We start from the raw sequence: 21,207 nt of genomic DNA, 5'->3' as shown, positions 1-21,207 counted from the left end.
TATGGTGTTTTGTACATTTTTTGGGATGAGTAGGCATGCATGCAATCGACATTTTCCCGATACATCGCATGATGCTTATTGTTACTTTTACCACTTTTGCACTTGACTTTGCATAGCTCATGCAGTTTCATGCAAGGGGCGGGGGGGGGGGGGGGGGGGGGGGGGTAGAGGCCCTTGGCTCGGTTAAACCTTTCAAAAAAGGTGGTTTAATAGTAAATACACTGTATGAAACTGCAATAGTTATCATTATATGTGTGGCAACGATATTCATGTACCCTTCACTATACGTGTTTATTATATATGACAGCAATTTATTCACTCTGTGCAACTTTTAAATTTGTATGAAAATAGAATATTAAATATTTATCTCCAAGAATGTAATGCACTTATGGAAAATCTTCAGAAAGTTTTTTATATGTATATATATGAACACATTGTTTATCATAATTTTTGTAAAATACAATCATACTTAATTAACAAAATCAATTAAAAACAACCTAAAGAAACATATTTCTCTTCTAAGACTTTCCTCGTGTTGCTTAATCGTTGAATCTGAGAGGTACCCAACAAATATATAGAGGACGAATTTCATTTTATTCTCCAATGCCCACGTCATCCAAAAATAAGAGGGGGGGGGGGGGTACTAAAGTTATTATTTTTTTAAATCGCTAGATACATTTGAATTAATTCAGCTGTTTGGTTCAGAGCATACTTTGGATATATTCATTTTGCTCTATTGTTAGGTAGCAATGAAATATCAAGTTGGTCTGATATACACTATAATGTTGCATTTATTGAATCTCTGCTGTATTAGTTATCATATATTTTACAACAGTACTATTTCAACAAATAGTATTTGTTTTACAACTTTGCATTTGAACAATTACAAAATGACACAATTATAGTGTTTCTTAAAATAGTTCAATCCATTTTAACTTCTACATACAAGGACCTGTGGAACACTTGGCCAAATCAAATTTATAAATAATAATTTCTGCCCTTACTTGTAATTAATAAAATACGGTTAGTCTGTCCCAAGATATTTATGCTGCACATTTGGGCGATTTTTAATAAAAAAAAATACACGTGTCTGTGAAAGATGTGCAATTGAAATCAATGAACGGGAAAATTTCCGAGATAACTTCATTCACACAATATCATTTTTCCCTCGAAAAAATTCACAGTAACGATCACTGATTTCCTACGGAGATCAATAATGGGGAATGTTGACATCTTCCCTTCTTTCGGAAGTCGCATAATTAATCAACTTTATCATCCGGGTACCTTCATCTTTTTAGCAATAGAAACCCCCTGTGTATTGAAACATGACAAGCTAGAGGGGGCATTTCAAACACGAAATCTTGGGATTTTTTCATACTATTGAATGGACATCGTCTGAACCGAAAGGTATTTATAAATATCAGATAATTTAAGAAAATATGCAAGAAAAAATATCCTGTGACAGATATAATTTACGGGGTGCTTTCTGTAATATTTTTGACGAAATATTTAATGCTCGCTTAAAAAATCTAATAGATTTTATTTTTTCAAAATGTTGTCTCTACTCGTTTGATATTCCGAAAAAAATCAAGAAAATTTATTTCTGTTGAGACATGCAGATTATTCCTATCCCTTTAAAAGTAGCTCTTCGGTGATTTATTTTTGACTGATGAATAAAAAATAAAACATGTCTTCAACTGCTCCAGTATAAAAAAATATTTGAATACGAAGTCTTTCGTGTATTGATATACACGACATACTGAACGTATTGTATAAAATTTTACAAAAAATAAACAGTGGACCCCCCCCCCCCCGAAAAACACGGACCCTTTGATAAGTCTTGAAGACTATAGCTACATGTAAGAAAGGTGTAAGTTACTCCTGTCCCTCTATATTCCACCCAGCCCCTCCCCCTCTATCCCCATTGATTAGGGATCAGGGATCAGTCAATTAACGCGTTAACTCCATATCATTCCCCTTCCCAACTAGAACTACAAATCATCTTTTCACCATGAAAAAATGAAAGGCTAAAACGCTATTAAAAATACTGTGGAAAAGTATGTGTTGAGCGTTGGTAAACAAAGAAGTTAGAAGTTTTTCCCGGTCCGAGGGTCCTCGTTTTTCGGTGGTGGATCGGGCTTTATCAATGGATATATATGTTTGGATATTTACTTAATATGCCTAGGAAATGAATTTTCATAGGTGTCGGAACCGGGGGACTAGGGGGGAGGGGTCAGCCCCCCCTCACTTTTTTCTCACAGCAAACATGATTTTTCCTAAATTTACCTTAAAAGTAGAGGTATTAATAGTGATAATAAAAATTAGAGTCATAGGTATGCTAGCCCCCCCCCCCCCCCCCCCCACCGGATTAGGAATATCATGATTTGGAAATTTCTTTTTGGTAGGTAGGTAAGATTTTTGTTTGGAGTTATAAGTATACTAGCCTCAGCCCCTCCCCCCCCCCCACCCCCGGATTAGGTTTTTTCATGATTTTGGGAATTAGGCTTTTTTTGGGCTAGTCAAGATTTTTGATGATCAGTCTAGCCCCCCCCCCCCCAACTTTCAATTTGCTTCCGACGCCACTGCCTTCTCTTATATTCACCTCACAATGGCGGTCCAGATCCCGTCCTCACCTCCAGATCACACCCCCCCCCCCCTAAAAAAATGAAAAAGAAGTATAAGGTACAACCTTTAGATTATATATATTCATAAGAACTTTCATCATACCTAATAAAGCCAGATTCTGTGACATGTTCTTATTAAAACGCCCGTGATATATCTATTAACTTAAGATAAAATTAATAAGTAAACCTAATGAATTTATAATAGATAAACTCATGACAAACACTGCTTTAACTATTTCTACGTTAATCAAAACTACGATTTATTTAAACTAATTTAAAAAAAATATATCTACATAACAGTAACAGATAGTGACTCTGCTTGTGTATGTATATAAACAATGTTCACCTGTAAATTTATTTGTTTTTTGTTACATTTTCACATCTGTTATGTGACAAAGCCTATAATTGTGGATTTAAAAAGTCAATTAGAAATATCTTGCGGTCATTAGGTCTGAAAACGTATAACTTCTGCATACTATAAATAAGTAGGCAAGGCTAATCATTGCTTAGGATCTTAGCTTTTAAAGTTACCTCCCCATGTTTGCCAAAGAATTAAGTATATATGATGTGATGCTTGTCTTATTTTTATCCATTAGAAATATCATTTTCAATTGCAATTAAAAGGAAAATTTTTCAATTTTTTAATTTGCTTCGATGAAAAGAAATCATTGATTGAAAAGAACTGTGCCGCAAAATTTTGCCGAGGGAGGTAAAGAGAACAGCCTGTTCATCGGCAAATCGCACGTTTTTAATGTTACAGATAAACTAATATTTTCGTTAGAATTTCCTGTAGATACTCTGGATTTTTAACATAGATTTTTAAACAAGGTAAGCATAATGTTTTCAAGAATTTATGTACGTATTTTGGAATTGATTGTTAAAGTCTAACTGTGTGTATTTTGGCCGTGAAATTAAACCCTTTGTTACAAATGATCGGTCACGGAGTCCGCGTATAGACATGACAAGTGCCTGCGTTATTGTGTACCCTCTTTAGTTTACTTTCTCGCTGCAGAGGCATCAATAGACTTAAAGTCGGCTTAATTAATTGTGTCATATTGATTAAACTATTATGCCCAATTTTTCTTAAAATGATGCCATGATTTCCACAAGGCTGATGAAAATCAATACAGGCACATTGATCCGATTATTTTGTCGTTTGATCTTTTGACAGCCGGGAATGTCTTCAGATCGGGGAAGCGGTAGGGGTAGGGGCAGACGATCTCGAGGGGCACAGAATAACGAAGGAACCCACAGTTCAGGTCCCGACAGCCCAGCCGAGGCGAACGGCCCCAGCACATCGGCGGTTCAGGCCGAGCCCCCCGCCCCTGCCCCAAAAACATCCAACAAAAGCTTCAAACCCACGGGCACCAGTCTAAAACGGTAAATAAATTGTCTTTGTATTTGCTTTGTGTTTTATTTATGTAACGATGTTTGAATGCCTGTATATATGAAACAAGGAGGCCTGATAGTGTATAGGCCTAGTGCACTCATGACAAGGCCGTTGAGAAATCTACCTCATTTGCATATAAGATATTTTACTTTTGTTCTCAAAACTGGTAATAATTTAAAACTTATTTCTTGTGTCGTTACAATCTTTTGGTGCTAAAGTTTGTGTTGAGTGTCATTGTTTTGTAATAATTTTGGTATTTAAGGAGTTATTGGGTAGTGTTTTTCAAGCAGTAGAAAGGTCAAAAGGTCAAATACTTGCCTGAAGTTTATGGACCTAAGGAAGATGATACATTTACATGTCGGTGATATTCCTGAATGAAGTTTTTGATTTCATGTGATAAAGCAGTGTTAATCCTTAACATGAAAGAACTATTTGACAAGGAGTTTATTAATAAAGCAAGAAACTGCTGACATATAATGTTAAATGAATCTATATTATGCTAGTATAGCCCAATATGATTCATGAATGCAAGTGTTCATATAATATATATGTCGACTCACTTTTATTATGGAAAAGTGCAATTATATAACACTTTAAATTTACACAATGAAATATTCCCAGTTTCATAGTTATCAACTGCTTCTTGAATTTAAGATATTAATATATACTAATACTGCACAATAAAACATTCTCGCATATGCTATTGCAGCATAAATGCTCACTTTACTAATTATGACCAGTATTTAAGTATCTTGTATGCTTTAAAAAGTAATACAGAACAATTAATATCTAGTTGTACTTATGCAAAGAAGTTAACTCAGTTAAGTCAATTGACATGTATAATACATGTACAGTACAATTGTACATACACATTGTATGTATTTCTCATGTGTATGTGTTTATACCTCCAACAATTGGATTCTCTAGACTTTCATTATTAATGGAAAAAGCTTTCTTAGAAGATGTGAAGATTAGAAGATCCAACATGATTATACGTTATATGCATGTGGTATATATATTATTGGCATTGACATTCCTGGCTGGAAATTCAAATATTGAATGTTCATTCTTTATGGCTATAAATCCTATGGGGTTTTTTTTTTAATGAATCAAATATTGACTCGTGGGAATTCCTCTCATACATTACTTGATTGCATTTATGCGGTGTAAAGGGTTGAGATTTTTATATATTTTAAATGTTATAATGATTCTGCTGATGTATGCATGTTTAAAAGTATTTTAAAAAATACAAGTATATATACTGTATTTGTACTGATAAAGTTAAAAGTTGAAATCTTTTGGTTTATACCTATAAATCATTTATTTCCCCCTTCCCATGTACCCAGCCGTTCCCACCCAGTAAGTCAATGCCTGTACCCAGGAGAATTTTAATATGTTGGCTATTGGCGAAGTAGGATGGCACTGATAGGTTAGACCCAGAATTTATATAGCTGAGATAAGAACATTTAAACCTAATACCAATCTACTCAATATTTCAGCAGTATGATTGGAGGTGTCGTTGTGCTTTTATTTAGCTCTGTGGCTTTGGAACAAAAATTTTGAGGGGAGTGGGGGGTAAAAATTGACAACATTTTTGATAGAAGGAAATGTATTTACCGGTACAGTGTACATATAAAGAAGATTTTAAAAATGAAAGGAAAAGAGAAGGGAGGGGATGGTAATGTTTGAACTATAAAATGCTCATTCTAGACAGAAATCTTTATCATACGTACAGCATGAAGACTTTACTGAATTATACACAGGTTAATTGGTGTACATCCATTTTACAGGGACACAGTGGGGGAAGTAGTATTTATGTAGGGGTTTCAAGAGTGTTTCCTGTCCATATTTCTAAGAAAATAAGATAAAAACAGATAAAAGTTAAAAATGGAAGAGGGGAAAGGGGGGGGGGGGTGGTGGTGGGAAGAATGTGCCTTGTACATTAACATGTATTGTGAAAGCTGCTATGTCAGACACTACTGGTATGTTTTTATTTATTCTAAGTGGTTAATAAATCCTAAAGTTACCTGGTTAGAAAAAAGATACCCTAGCTTGCAGACAAATGATTTAGCAGTATATAAGAGTCAAGAACTAGGCATTAAATAAAAAATATATGCATTATAATGTGTTTCAATCGTGAACCATAAATTACCTGAGCTTTTTGTAGGAAAAAGTCAACCCAGACTTTTAGTATTTTCCAAATAAGTCACCATTTAGCTTTACACATTTTGAATACATATCATTTTGTGTCATTTTCCACATTAGTAAGCATTCAATATCCAAATATTTATGTGCATATTTCGATCCACTTGAAATAGCTTGCAAATCTAAAGATAAATGTTTTGTGATTTTATTTTTTTTTTAAAGTTGTCAGTCGGGTAAAGGATTGATTAATATTTTATTAATGCTCAGATTGTCAATTTAAAGTGCAGAATTGGAACGCTTCAGACTGAAATGTTTTTGCATTGATCAAATAAATATTTTAAACAAATTTGAAGGAATGTTTTTCCTGCAATGTATATTGGACATTACTTTAATTGTAAGTTCATATTATCGAATTAATGTTCCCATGATTATGATGATAATGATGACGATGACAAGGCCTGCAGGGCCTCCAAGCTAGCTCTGATCAGCTAACTTATTGCATGCATGTTCTAGTGATGCCTACATGTATATATTAGATCTATGATCCCTCTTTGGGGCCTTAACACCAGAATCTCAATTTCCAATAACCTCGCCACCTACATTTATGCACAGCGTTAAGCGGGAAAGAATGTTATCTGAATGAAGTTTAGCAACCAGTACTTGCCTATTTTTTTTCTTCAATTGAATGTACTGGGGAAATATGTGTTTTATTTGACATATATATTATATAAATAGTGCCTGTTTGGGAGGGTAACAGTTGAAATTGACACCCCGAGAAAACCATTGTCAACCGACGCGAAGCGGAGGTTGACAATGGTTTTCGAGGGGTGTCAATTTCAACTGTTATCCTCCCAAACAGGCACTATTTATTTTGTTATACTGAATGTCTTTTTTAAAATTTTAAAGAAAATTTTACTGCTTTTATATAGGAATAACATGAATTCTACAGCGAACCGTACGCGCATAATTTTCGCGCATGTAATATTTTTTAATGTTACCCGTTGCCAAGTGCGTTGCTAACGCTGAGGGTAATAGTAAATATTATTAACTGCGTCTTAACCAATCAGATTTCAGTATTTAACATGAAAGTATAACAACATAATTTAATACCTGCTGTTGGGGCATCGGCAAATAATATTTCTTGTTTGACATTTAATTGTAATAACTTCAATTAGATAAAACAAGATTATTACATTTGTAGTTCTTTGATAAATAATTTGCAAAATAAACAGAAAACTCAATTTAATTTGTTCAACAAATAGTCTTAGCCTAAATCTTTACTTAAAGAACATATTTTTCACAGGTAAATACCGGTAGCACCTGAATATTGGCTTTGAATCCTTGATTGCCTCTTAATGTCCAGAATCTAAGTTACATTCATTTGGGGAAGTCGGTTGCTGGTTATATGTGTGGCATATTAGATTTATTTTTTATGTATGATGTACATTAGAAATAGATGATCTATGCTTAAGTTCTATCCACTGATGTATAAGAATAGATATGATTAAGAGCTTACAGATGAAAAGGTAAACAATGTAATTTGGTATGTTCTTTCAGTGACTAAGTACTGCATGGTGTCTTCTAATATTTTGATTTCGCGTACTAATGAACATTTTTTCAAAATACTTTGCAATATTCTGAACCCTGAGGTTCAATTTTTTGCTGGTGGGGTTCAATATTTTAGTGCAAAATATTTACACCCCCACCCCTCTCCTATAAAATAGTGAATAGTGAATGTGGCATTCAAAATTTGGCTGGAAAATATTGAAACCCCCCCCCGATTTTCATTTGCTATTGGAGAGAAGGGTCAAACAAAACATTATCAGACTCCAGTAACGTTCATGTGATAAGTTGCAGACCCAAAAACTGTACAGTCTCAAAAAAATGGGAATTAATAAGTTTCCTTAAATTTATTTATTTTGATAATTAGTTTAAATGTCTCACTGAGAACTTGGTCGGATTCATGTCTATTTCTATAGTTGGTTATATATATACCAATTAAGATAGATATATATACCAATTAAGATAGATATATATTCTAATTGAGTAACGAAACACTTATTATTAACAGTTATGGTTACGTACCCCTTTAAAAACAAATCTATACCTTTATATGAGATTTTTATAGGGGGGTAGTTATCACCATTGACAGTTCACATCTCTATACGCAGAGTGGTGTGTACACATGCACTATGCAACATCGCGTGTCAAACACAGGTGAAGATTCCCAGTGTCTTGTGCAAGCAAGAATTAGAGAAAAATGGCAGCTTCAGCCAAAAATTCAATTTAATGTACAATTTTTTTTCCTTTTAATTTTGGTGTCCCTCCGTGATCCAAAATTTGAAAACTAGTATATTTTGCGTATCGTTTATGTGGTACATGTATTTAAAATTTTATGCGGTTCTTTGGGTACTTTTTGCAAAATGAGAATCTTTTTGGAAGCCAATTAGATCCCTTGCAGACTGGCTGAGTAAGCAAGGAGCCATGATCAGTAAAGTCCTTGAAATCGGTAATCATTAATAGAATTGGCTAGTGTTATTTTTCTATATATCAATAGTGGAATTGGCCCGCCTTTAATTCTGGTACCACAGAAACTTCACGTCATAAGTACATGTAAGACCAAGCTGTACTTCGCTAACATGAAAGAATAGAAACATATATACATGTAAGGCTCAGACTTAATCGCTGGCCACAGGGCTGTGATTTTTGGGATTAAGGTGTGTTCAAATGACACTTGTTTCTGTGAAAAACATGCAGCTGGCAGTGGAGTGGAGGCAGTGGAGGATGTCTAAACAAAAGTGGTACAAATATGTCTCAGTGCGGAGACACCTATCTCTTGTTGATAGTTTGATTGTGTGTGTTTGTGAATAGATTCTAGTCTCTGTTTAATTGTATGGAATTAATTAACTTATTTATGAACAAGAAGGAAAACAAATCAATTAATGTATCAGATGTACAAGTATAAATCGGAGAAATTCATGAATGTGTATATAGATTTACAAGCTTAAAGTAAATGGATATTAAGTTTTATGAAGTGAATGGTGTTGATAGAAGGTTTTGCTTCTTTAGTCCTGTTGGCAAGTTAATTTGCCATGAATGGTTTTACCTGCAATTGTCACACATGAATGAAATGGAGAATACTTGTGTCAATACACACAACATTTCTTGTCCGTCAGAGTTCGGGGATGAGCTCAGAATGATCAATCAGTTTACTGGTTAGCAGATTTACTGATTATATTCATAATCTAAGGTAACGTGTAGGGCAATGAACCTTTGAATTTTTAATTATGAAGTGTTTTTCCCCCCATTAACAAATTGCAATAGTTAAGAAAGGAAGGATTTATTTTTCTTCTGTTAATGATGATTCTTACATATATGTATTATTCAATATTGATTGTTTGCTTTCACTGAGGTTAATATATGATTATAATATTTACTATGGCCAGTAACTTTTTTTTTGGACAGGATAAATATCAAACTTTCTGGTTGGATTCATTAGTCCATCCGCTTATACGAGGCAAATTTTATTTACCGGTACTGTTATATTTACCTGTTCCTGCATTAGAGGATATGTAATTCATGATACCGGTAATGTGAAAAATGTTCATTTTCTGAAAATAATTGTTTTGCTGCCATGAGTCTTGTAGACTGAACTGAAAATAGTCATTTGGTCTTCCAATTTTATATTCATATGAATAAAATTAAGTTTATAGTTGTTATTTGGAAATAAGGAAAAAACGATACAAGTTTGCTCATCTTTATTTAATCACAGGATACAAGTCCTGCTGCATGTCAGTAGATAAGCTTATTATGAATGAGGACTTCCTGTTTAAGAGAAAGAGTGTAAAGGAGACATAATTATTCACGATCAAATTTATTTCTGGTTGTTTTTTTTTTTTCAGAATTCAAAAAGAATTGGCAGAAATCACCATTGACCCTCCGCCGAATTGCAGGTTAGTTGTCCGATCAGAAATCAGTAGTACTTATATTGAAGAGTAGAGTCCGTTTAGTGATGACCAAGTACGTGTAATAGTAAGTACTAGATGCTGTAAGTGTCTAAGTACTGAAGAGAAGAGGCTATATAAATAAAAGCTGTTGTATTTATACACATGACATCTACTTGGGGAAAACACTATAACATTCACATATGGTAGGATTATCGACAAGTGAATTGCTTTATTAAGGGAATCAAGAATACTCCAGAGATCACAGTTTTCTGCAAAACACATCCATTTCCCCCAAGACAAGTAACCCATATTTAACTGCTTCGAACTGGATCTTGGGGTTTTTGTGATAAAAGATTTGTACGCGTCTAGACAGCGATACATCGCCTATTGTTTGAACAAAAGCATCCAGGTGAGGTGGTTTGTTCATCCGATGGTGACCATTATCTGAGGGGGGCATTAATCATGTTCACAATTCAACAGCTCTCGGGGGGGAAATGCACTGTGCACAAGGTGCACCATCACTCCTCTTGGTAACGCAGACATCTGTAAGTGTTCTTTAGAAAGCAACAATGGATATATACACAAATAAAAATACAGCAGTTACAATTTTATGCTGAATACGGTAGTAGATTTGGTTGAACATGGAACTCCTATTGATTTGGTTTTTCTTTCTGATGGAGGTAGTGATGGATTTGAAATTTATATATTAATATATTTGTTATCAGATTCAATTGGAATTGTGACTATTGTGCAATCTCAGTCGATATTTGATAATTCTAGCCAGTGCACAGGGGTTAAATTTATATTTGGGAGAAAATTGACTTACCTTTTTCAAGATTTATTGAGTTTGGAGTTTTTGATTGTGTATTTTGAATACACTGTTTGATTGATCGTAAATAGGTGCATGATTTTAACAAATGTATTTATCTAGTGTTTTAACTTTAAATGTCTGTACAAGGAAATTCAATATTTTTATTGTCCACTGAAATGTTGACTCTGTCCTTAAATGCATATAATGAAGGTTTTTTATTAATTATATCGTAAAAATATTTGCCTTAATTGATGGCACTTACGTAAATCCAGAAATTTAGTGGGAGCCAGTCTGGACAGCTGTTCTCTATTATGTATTAATTAAAACAGTTTGTTACAGGTTGATAGCAATGAAATTAATTTGTGTCAGTTTGGGTCTGAATTTTTGTATCTGTGCTTCCATGTGGATTGTGTAGGTGTTTATCATCGGTATTTAGATCGGATTAGAATTCTGATCTGTCCGGTTACTGTTTTATTGTGATTCACTGTCATCACTCTAGCTAATGATATCTGTAGAGATATTTTATCCTTCATAGATCCATTCCTGACTAGTAGAAGAGGACCCACTGCTATTTCAAAGTTCTTATCGATGCCTGATCCAATAAAGTTGCTCAAATTCATACCCTAAGGCTTATAATATTGATATTGACCAATCATTTTGAGTTTGATACTTGATTAAGGCTATTAGGTTCTGCTATTTATATAACAATTTATATAAAATGGGAAAAGTTCTTTGATTTCTAAAGAATATCTTTGACTCAACAGAATATATAAAAATGGTGCCAACAGAGAACATTTACAGCTAGGTCTCAAATTATTGAGAGTTGATCACCGAAATTTTCTCTGCTTCATGAATGTTTCCAATCCCAACCAAACTTCAGTTCGATTCATTAAAATAGCGATAAAAGAATGTATAGCAGTTGCCTCTAGTTCCATTATTTTTGAATTCTTGTTAAAGGATAAAGATTAATCGGGAAGTGTCTGTTACATATGGTGGCATAGATCTGCCACCACTTGTCAGATAATTATGTTAACTTCTCATATGATTATGTCGACTTGTCAGATATTTATGTCAACTTGTCAGATCGTTATGTTGACTTGTCAGAAAATAACCATAGTGACTATAGAGACTCAACATTTTGTTGTCAAAGCGTGATAGTGCCACCAACTGCCATTTTCTTGTCATCATAATACCATATAAGTCGACATAAATATCTGACAAGTTTACATAATCATCTGACAAGTCGACATAAAGATCTGACAAGTTAACATAATTATCTGACAGAAAAAATAATATGGCCACTAGTTTAAAGAAAATTATCATTTATATTGTAAGTCGACTTGTCAGATAATGATGTTGTCTTGTCAGATGTTATGTCGTCTTGTCAAATAATTATGTCGACTTGTCAGATAATTATGTCGACTTGTCAAATAATTATATCGACTTAAAAGATGAGTATGTCGACTTGTCAGATCCTTATGTCGACTTGTCAGAAAATATTATTTCAAATGGGTGGCACAAATTGGGCGTGGAAAGGTTAAAGTGTTGAATTCTTAACCACGTGAATAAGTGACAAGTCGACTTAAAGAACTGACAAGTGAACATAATTATCTGACAAGTCGACATCAAGATCTGACAAGTCGACATAATTATCTGACAAGTGGTGGCAGATCTATGCCACCATAGTTACATATATAAAAATGTAAACAACATTGTCACAAGTTTAAAAGAATACTGCAAGCTATACATGTTTGATACTTGGTTAATGATGTATGAACTAGGTCCCAGAAGATCCATAAATAAAGATTAGGCTTGGTGACCCTGACAGTTACGTATTAAGTGTTACAGGAGTTATGTAAGTCTGCATTATCTGATATGGCCTCCTAAAGATATGAAATGAACAAACGAGGGAGACCTTAGTTTTTTTTGGGTTTTTTTAATGTTTCAGTACTATACATATTTTGTTGTACATATATATATTTACATTTTCGAGTGTCTTTGTCTGTGATAACACTACCAATCGTATTTTGTAATGTTTAATGCAATACATTTCATTAATGACTATTTTTAATATTTCATTGTACAATTGTACAAATGAAATACAAATTGCTGAAAATGATATAAATATAAGTAATAAGGAATCTTTCTTTGAGTATTATGAGGTGATCAAATCTATCATAAAGCCCTTCAGGCTCATAATGCTTTATAAAAAATGATTCCTCATTCCTTAAATAAAAGCAAAAGCTAGCTCTATATATATAACGAGTAGGAGAGGTATTGGTTGAAGATATGTTACAATTCTTAGATGTTAAAATTTTACAATAAAATTAATGAATTTTTGTGATGGTGGCTTGATTTTTTACCTAGTAAACTAATAGTGTTTTTCCTCAGTATCTAACAGCTGGCATTTGTACAATTAAAGCATTCCTGTAATGGTGCTCATTGTAATTGGTCTAAAAATGTGAACACCTGCTATCATATATTAATCAAAGTGTTTTGCATAGTATTGAAGACTCTTTAATAAGTGACTCTTCCATTTTCAATGTGATCAATACTATATCATTAGAGTTGTTAATTTTTTTTCCTCTCTATATTTGCAGTGCTGGTCCCAAGGGGGATAACATGTATGAATGGGTGTCCACCATTCTGGGACCCCCAGGGTCTGTGTACGAGGGAGGCGTATTCTTCTTGGACATTCATTTCTCAGCGGATTATCCGTTTAAGCCACCAAAGGTATACTGCATGCACATCTTATTTGATCAGTAAACTGCATCAATAAAACAAGGTTAATAGAAGGAGGGATGTGTTTGATGACTCAGCATTGTATCTTGATAATTGCAGCCTGCTACCTCAGGTCTCGCAAGTACAAGAAGTTTACATATTATTGATCTGTCAAGGATTTAGTTCAGATCTTGGGTTGAAAGGATGTCAATTTCCCTGGAAGTCGACAGTTGTCCTTGGTTTGAAATCTGGAGAGAAAGCTTTATCTGAGCAGACATTTACATACAACTGCATGAATAACACACAAACTCGGCTTAAGTTTAACAATCTGTTCTCTAGACAGAGTTGCCCATCAGCTTTTCCATTTCCTGCTTTTATGTTGATTTTCGGGGTTTCTTTTCTTTTTTTTTGGGGGGGGTAAATTATTGGAGCAGAAAGTGTGCCCAAATTTGAAAACAACAGACAAATGAATGACTTTAAAAGCCATCAAATAGATAAGTTAGTATAGAGTGGAGTTTCTAAGATAATGCATACAACCTGTGTTTGGCCAAGTTAAATATCCATGTTGCTATGTTCATGCTCAGACTGCAAAGTCCCTGAGGGAAGATAATTTACACTACATGTAGACTACTACACTATATATCTAGACTTGCGGGTCAGTGCTGCAACATCATCAGTTTCATGCAAAAGGCAAAAAAAAAAACCCCAAGTAGTTCTATTAGCATAGCCACTGTTAATGTCTAAACATGCACCATATTTTTACTGCATCATTTACCTTATTTAGAATTTTAGAATGTAAAATTATTAATGGACAATCGATACATAAAAAGCATGGATGAATTAGCATTAACCAGACCATTATTGTATTGTATATATTAGATAAGCTGCATCTTTTAATTTTATTATTGTTTCATAATATTTCAAGATTTAATTATTCTTTTTGTAAATGATCAAAGATTTACTTTACCAGTATAATTGTTTATCAGAAATTTATACTTGGATTTAAATTAAGAAAGAAAAGATCTTGTACACTGGAGACCAATACATGTATATACTACCCTAAATTAGTTCATAATGATTTTTAATGTCACAATATATGTATACCCGGTAGACAAGGTTGGGTTAAAGGTTTTTTGCTCAGTGAAATACTGTTATTGTGTATAGAAGCCACCCAAATCTGAATGGTTTTGTCAGCATAATACTGTAGGAGACATTTATAATTTTGTGAGTTACTGTAATATCAGGCCACCCGAGTTTGAATTGGTAATCATAATATTACTACAGGGGACATTGTTTTGTGGGTTACCGTAATATTAGGCCACCCGAATCTGAATGGATTGTCAACATATTACAACAGGGGACATTATATATTTTGCGGGTTACAGTCCTGTTTATACAAATTCTAATATATGTAAATTCTTTCCTTTAATTAAAAAAGTATTTATTCTTCATGCAATGAAACAATCATTCCCTCAATCATAATCGTTTTTAAAATTCGATATTGAAATTTTTTGTTTGTATTTGAAACTGAATAATGTTCTATAGTTATATCCCATTAATCAGGAGGAATCACTTAACCAATAGCTGTAGTTTTTAAATGGAAAAGAATTCCTGCAGATGCAAACTAGAAATATATAGTTTTTCTGGCTATGTATTGTCTTAAAATCTTTCTGATAAGAATCAATCAAGCTCTCGGAGAGTTGAACTTGGTTAAAAACAAGCGAGAAAGATCTCTTTGAAAGATTGAAAAGAAAACCGATGAAGAAGGTTTCTCGGGGAGTTTGGTGAATTGAACTGTAGCATTAACCATGCAAGAATAACGGGAGGGCTCAATCAATCCCACCATCCTTTTCAGGCCGTGCTATAGATTTACTGAAGAGCTGGTCCGTACACTTTTGCCAATATGCCAGAATAGTTGTTATAAGATAGTAATATTTAGAGAACCAAGAATGCATCGAAAACCAGGCTAGGGTTGCTCACAGATGGCTGTTTGGTTGATATTTTAACCTAATTTTTTGCTGCAATAAGAATTTGATTTCTCCAGTCTAAGAATAAACATACATAATGTCAGGTATATTTATATGACTGAATAAACTTTCAGGTAATCTTAAGTTTGTGTTAATGCATTTTAAATGCTGATTCTGATATGAATAATGATTATGTGTAATAACCATTCAAATAATGGCCCTTTTCGGATGATTTGAAAATTATATGCATGCATATATATATTTTGACCTGATGACAGTTTTATTGTATATAAAAATGTAGGTTAGGTCAATGTAATCATAATTATCACCAAAAAGGATGCTTTATTAGATAGCATCCGACTGCCACCTTATTCTCAAGGAACTACCACAGAATCAATAATAATATCATGCATGGCTAAAGCGAAGTGTTTTCTATCATAGTATTGGACCAGATCAAGACAGTCTTTCAAAGTTTAGGATATTCTAGGAAGATTTTAATTAAAATTGACAAAAAATTCCATACCAATATATTACAGAAATTATACATATTTTTAAGGAGATTTTATAGAATGAACCTGTTGCAATTTTTTAAAATTATATTAAACACAACAGAAGATTCTAAGAATACTTTTGAATGTATAAGAATGCTAGTCACAATATACTCAACTGGTGGACATGTTAATGGGGCCCAGAAGAAGTGTATATAGTATAGAAAATAATGAAAGTCTGTCTGTGTGATTAATTCATCAATAGAGGCTCCTTTTAGTAGGCTTATACCTAATTAATTTGTGTGGAAAACTGAGTCCTAATTACCTCTTTCTGCTTCCTTGAGTGTGCAAGGAGCCCATTTAAGTTGAACCAAGTTTGGCACTGAAATTGTCAGAATTCTTTTCCTAGGCCTGTACAAATTGAGTTGAACCTCGCCACCTGTGTAATTGAATTCTAAACACCCTACTGTCAAGCATGGCTGCATCTGAATAATTGTGGAGGGAGAGTAGAGTACATGAACATCTGATGGGTCTTAAGGTGGAATAACACACCTGGAAAAAGTCACTCAAATTAACAGGAAATTTTTTTGATAATGAAAGATATAATGATAAATAAACTGTACAAATATCAAATCAGAGAAAAATTTGCAGTTTGGGGAAAAAAAATGAATACAGGTGTATCTAAAATATTTATTCCAGTAAATAACAACAAAAACCCCTGCGGGATTCGAACTCGGGATATACGAATCACAAGTCCGACACCTTATCCACTCGGCTATGGAGTAAATTTCATGTTTCAGTCCATAAAATCCTTTTAATAAAACGAAATGTCGTTTCCATCTGCGGTCAGCCATTTTGTGATGATGTGTTATTCCACCTTAATCTCATTTAGGGAATTCAACCTTCTTTTTCAGACAGACGTAAATCAAGCATGGACTAAAAGAAATGCAATTTTTTTTTAACGTCTGTTTGTAATTACTGACAGTCAAAATTGCAATTACCAATAATTATTCCCGTCAATTGAACATTAACTGTACAAATATCAAATAAGCGAAAAATTTGCAGTTTAGGGAAAAAAATGAATATCTAAAATATTTATTCCAGTAAGTAACAACAAAAACCAAATCTATAGATTTGAGTTTTGTTTTTTTTTTCGAATAGAAAAAGCGTAATGAATGTGTCTTTGATTTCAGACAGAATTATAATTTTAGTAAAAATTTTACCAAGTACCTGCTTTCATGAGTGCAGTAGTAATTCAAATGATTAATGAATGTTGCATTCAAATGTTGCTCGAACAAGAGTGCATGAATTCTGTTCATTTCAGTCTGTTATATACAGTTACTAATATTTTGTTTTGTAATGATTATTTCACACAGTCACATGGTACATGTATGTAAATATAGGCATGAGGTTGTGAGATACTGAAATATTTTTAATTTGTAATACATATGAGTATATTGGTATGAAGATTGTTGATTTATTACTCTGTTTTTGTAGGTGACATTTCGAACACGGATTTACCATTGCAATATAAACAGCCAGGGTGTGATCTGTCTGGACATTCTAAAGGACAATTGGAGTCCTGCTCTGACTATCTCCAAAGTGTTGTTGTCCATTTGTTCCCTTCTAACAGACTGTAATCCGGCCGACCCTCTGGTTGGGAGCATTGCTACTCAGTACACTCAGAACAGGACGGAACACGACAGGGTGGCTCGCCAGTGGACCAAGAGGTTCGCCACGGGGCTCTGATTCAACATTCAGATACTTATTTATCATCCTTTCCCCCCCCCCCCACCCCCACCCCCACCCCAAGTTTATTTGTCACAAGTACATGTACTTCATATATCTGATAGAGCATATTATAGTTTAATATTTGTCATGAATTTTTCTTTTATACCTGTGGTGAACTTGTCTTTTATGGTGTGTTTTCATTAGGGCAAAAAAAAGGGGTTTTTTTTAAAGATTTTGTCTATGAATTTCAATTTTGTATTTTTTTTATATATAGAAAATACATTTTGAAAAAAAAATATTTTCTATAGTTTTGATTTTAGGTTATGTGTTTTTAAAGCACAATATTTTGTTTTACAATTTAGACCAAAATGTTTTCACTGTTGACATGAAAACTTATTTTTACAAAATACTAAAGATGATTTCAATATATGTATTAGAAATGATTTTTTACGATAATTCTTGGCAATACAGTTATAACTGTCCACACAGCTCTTGTTGAGCTTCTGGTGTCTAGAAGAGTTATTTTCCTTGAAATATGCCACACTCACAAGTCGAGGCATACCGGTATGTGCATTCTGAATTGATTAGATTTTTTATTCTGATTATTGATAATATTCTTTGAGGCCCTACCTGGTCTTATTACATGTACATGTACTTAAGTCTGCATGATGAAGCTGGCCAGCTAAGGGTATTAAATACAGAGCGTGTGTTATTTAATTGTCAGGATGCATGAAGCATAATATATATCTTTAATCCTCATTTGTATAAGGAGTTGTCAGTTACTGGTACAATGTATGCACATGCCAGTTCTTATCATTCAATTCGTGTCTGTATAGTGAATGTACCGTACACCTGTATGCATACATATTAACTGACTATATATAGATGGAGAAAGGAAAAAAAAAATCCACCAAAACAACACTGAGTTAATGTATGTTGATTATGATTTTTTTAATCTTTTTTATTTTTAAATTATTTTTAATTGTTTTCTTTTGGTCTTTGTTAAGTGCTAACTTTATTGGTTGTTCATTGGGGGTTTGATAAATGAACAGGGGTTGTAGGGTCAAAGTCATAAAAACAAAATTGTTACTTCTCTAACACCCTTGAAAGTAAAAAGCCTGACAAAATTAAAATTTAGTTGATTTCAATTGTGTTTCCTACTGTATGACCTTTCCCCTGTATTAATGTAGATTCAGGACAACATAATATAGATATATACAAACATAGAATTCATGTTTTAAACATTCATTTGCATCAGTGTTGAAAAAAATGTACTTATTATTATTGTTTGAAAAATTGGTTTCTAAAAAGTTTTTTTGTATATATACTATATTAAAACAAGATCTGTATCAACTTAAAGTAAGACTGTAATTGATTGGTATGGATTACAGTGTATTTGATTTTCAGAACAAGTGTGAAAAATGTTTGTGAAAGTGATTGATGTATGTGAATGTGGAAGTCGTGTGAACATGAGCTCACATTTTATGTGAATAAAGTTGTAAAATTGCAGCTGCTGTTGTGCATTCTGGTTTTATTTTTCTTTATGATTATCACAATCTCGGGAAGTTTATACCCATGCACATACTTAAACTAATCAAGATATATTCATTTAATGATAAATCACATGTTGTATATGTTCCAAGACAAAGAGAAAGATGGCAATGAAGGTGGTTGTCAAGACAACATTTAAATTCAGACGTTATATAGTAATCTTTGACATATAATAGCTTTGACACCTTGGATGCAATATTCATGATCTGCTCATTGACATTCTGCTAGTTTGTGAAATTCATGGTTCACAAAAAATCACTCAAACCATTCATATCCATTCATACATTGGTACATTTAATATGCACAGAAATTTATGAATCTTTTTAAAAATCAGTGTTGCAACTAAAACTTCATACAAATAGGTCAGGTAGTCATAGATGTCCAGACTGATTAGATTGTGAATTTCAGAACCATACAAGGTGAACTATTTACGTGTCGCATCGGATAATGTTATATCTAAATGAACTTAATTGGCTGTTTGTGTTAGTGATGAATTAGGTTACAAAAAGCATTCTTCTGAATTACTTGTTAAGATATATTCCTCACTCATGTATTCAACACCTTGAAAATTCTTTATGAACCCTGAAGTTAGAGTTATCTCTCTTTGCATTCATTAGAAATACTGGTAGTCCCTCTATATATTTATTCAAATAAAAAAATTACAATTTTGTATTTGTTCAATCTGATCGGTTAATGAAGCTTGTTAACGTTCTGAAGACGTTTTACTATCTTAGGATGGTCTTGATGATCTTCGTAGAACGTGCATTGTTACCAGAGGTTGTTAAATTCGTGGCTAAAAAAATCGATGACTATGCAGAATCCAACAACTTTCAATAAAAAATTTTTGTTTATGCTTATGGCTTTAATAACGTTTACAACGGAAGATTCAACAAATTTTAGCGAATGTTGTAATTCGGAAATTCTCATACCCGGCTTTTAACATCCCCCCGTTTAGCAAACGAAATTATTTATTTATCAACATAAATGGAATGTTGTATGCCCAACCCTGAGTCAACTTACTCACCAGTAAAATGCAAATAAATAAGATTGGGACACATCATTGATGTAATGCAGTTTTTCGATAGAAAAAAATTAATAACTTCAATCTTGTAAAGCGTTTCTTTTACCCTTTCAAAGAAATTTTGAAATATATTATTTGGTCAAATATTATGAAATTTGGTATTTTTAAAACGTTGCTTTCATTTGTTAGATATTTTCATTCATATTTATAATCTCAATGTATCCGAAACAAAACCTTAAAACTGTGTCCAATCCAGATATTTAAATTTATTCTTCAAAGATTCGTATTCATCTAATCAAAATCAAACCTTTCACTAGTTTCTTTCATTTCTTCATTCTGATGGTGACTGCTCTGTATTTTACAACAACAAAAAAAACATAGTTTATCGATTGTGAAACTACAATGTATGTTTAGCTCATGTTTTGTGAGTTTTGCGTGCCATACACATGCAGCGGAGCTCCTGATAACAAACACCCCATCAAGTTATCTATACTGGTTTACATTTGTATCTTTATGTCCATTGTAATGTAATGCAATGTACATGTAATTGACAGATTAATTTAAGGTTCTCACCAATAAATTTGGTAAGATTTTGCATTCGGAAGTAAAAATCCGAAATTTCATCCATACGCTCGCTGAATGACAGGCACGTAGCATCAGGGGGGGCCAGGGGGGGCCTGGCCCCCCCCCCCCTCCCCCCACTTTTTCTAGCAGCAACAAATTTTTTAAAATTTACATATAAAAAAATGAATTATAATGGAGTTGGCCCCCCCACTTTTTTGGAAGTTAGTAAAAAATTGATACAAAAAGA

The 21,207-nt window shown here is 33.3% G+C and overlaps 1 protein-coding gene across 1 annotated transcript; it reads left to right on the top strand.

Moving 5' to 3' along the window:
* The first annotated feature begins 3,306 nt into the window (after positions 1-3,306).
* Positions 3,307-19,333, top strand: LOC128155202 (ubiquitin-conjugating enzyme E2 E1-like). Its single transcript, XM_052816800.1, has 5 exons — positions 3,307-3,452; positions 3,796-4,004; positions 10,062-10,112; positions 13,518-13,650; positions 17,591-19,333. Exons 2-5 carry the CDS (start codon positions 3,802-3,804, stop codon positions 17,840-17,842), a joined length of 639 nt encoding a protein of 212 aa, XP_052672760.1. The 5' UTR covers positions 3,307-3,452; positions 3,796-3,801; the 3' UTR covers positions 17,843-19,333.
* Positions 19,334-21,207: the final 1,874 nt, after the last annotated feature.

Source organism: Crassostrea angulata, chromosome 7, assembly GCF_025612915.1.
Source record: "Crassostrea angulata isolate pt1a10 chromosome 7, ASM2561291v2, whole genome shotgun sequence".
Classification (NCBI taxonomy): Eukaryota; Metazoa; Mollusca; class Bivalvia; order Ostreida; family Ostreidae; genus Magallana; species Magallana angulata.
Note: the sequence above shows the minus strand (reverse complement) of the source record. Positions and strands in the feature narration are given on the sequence as shown.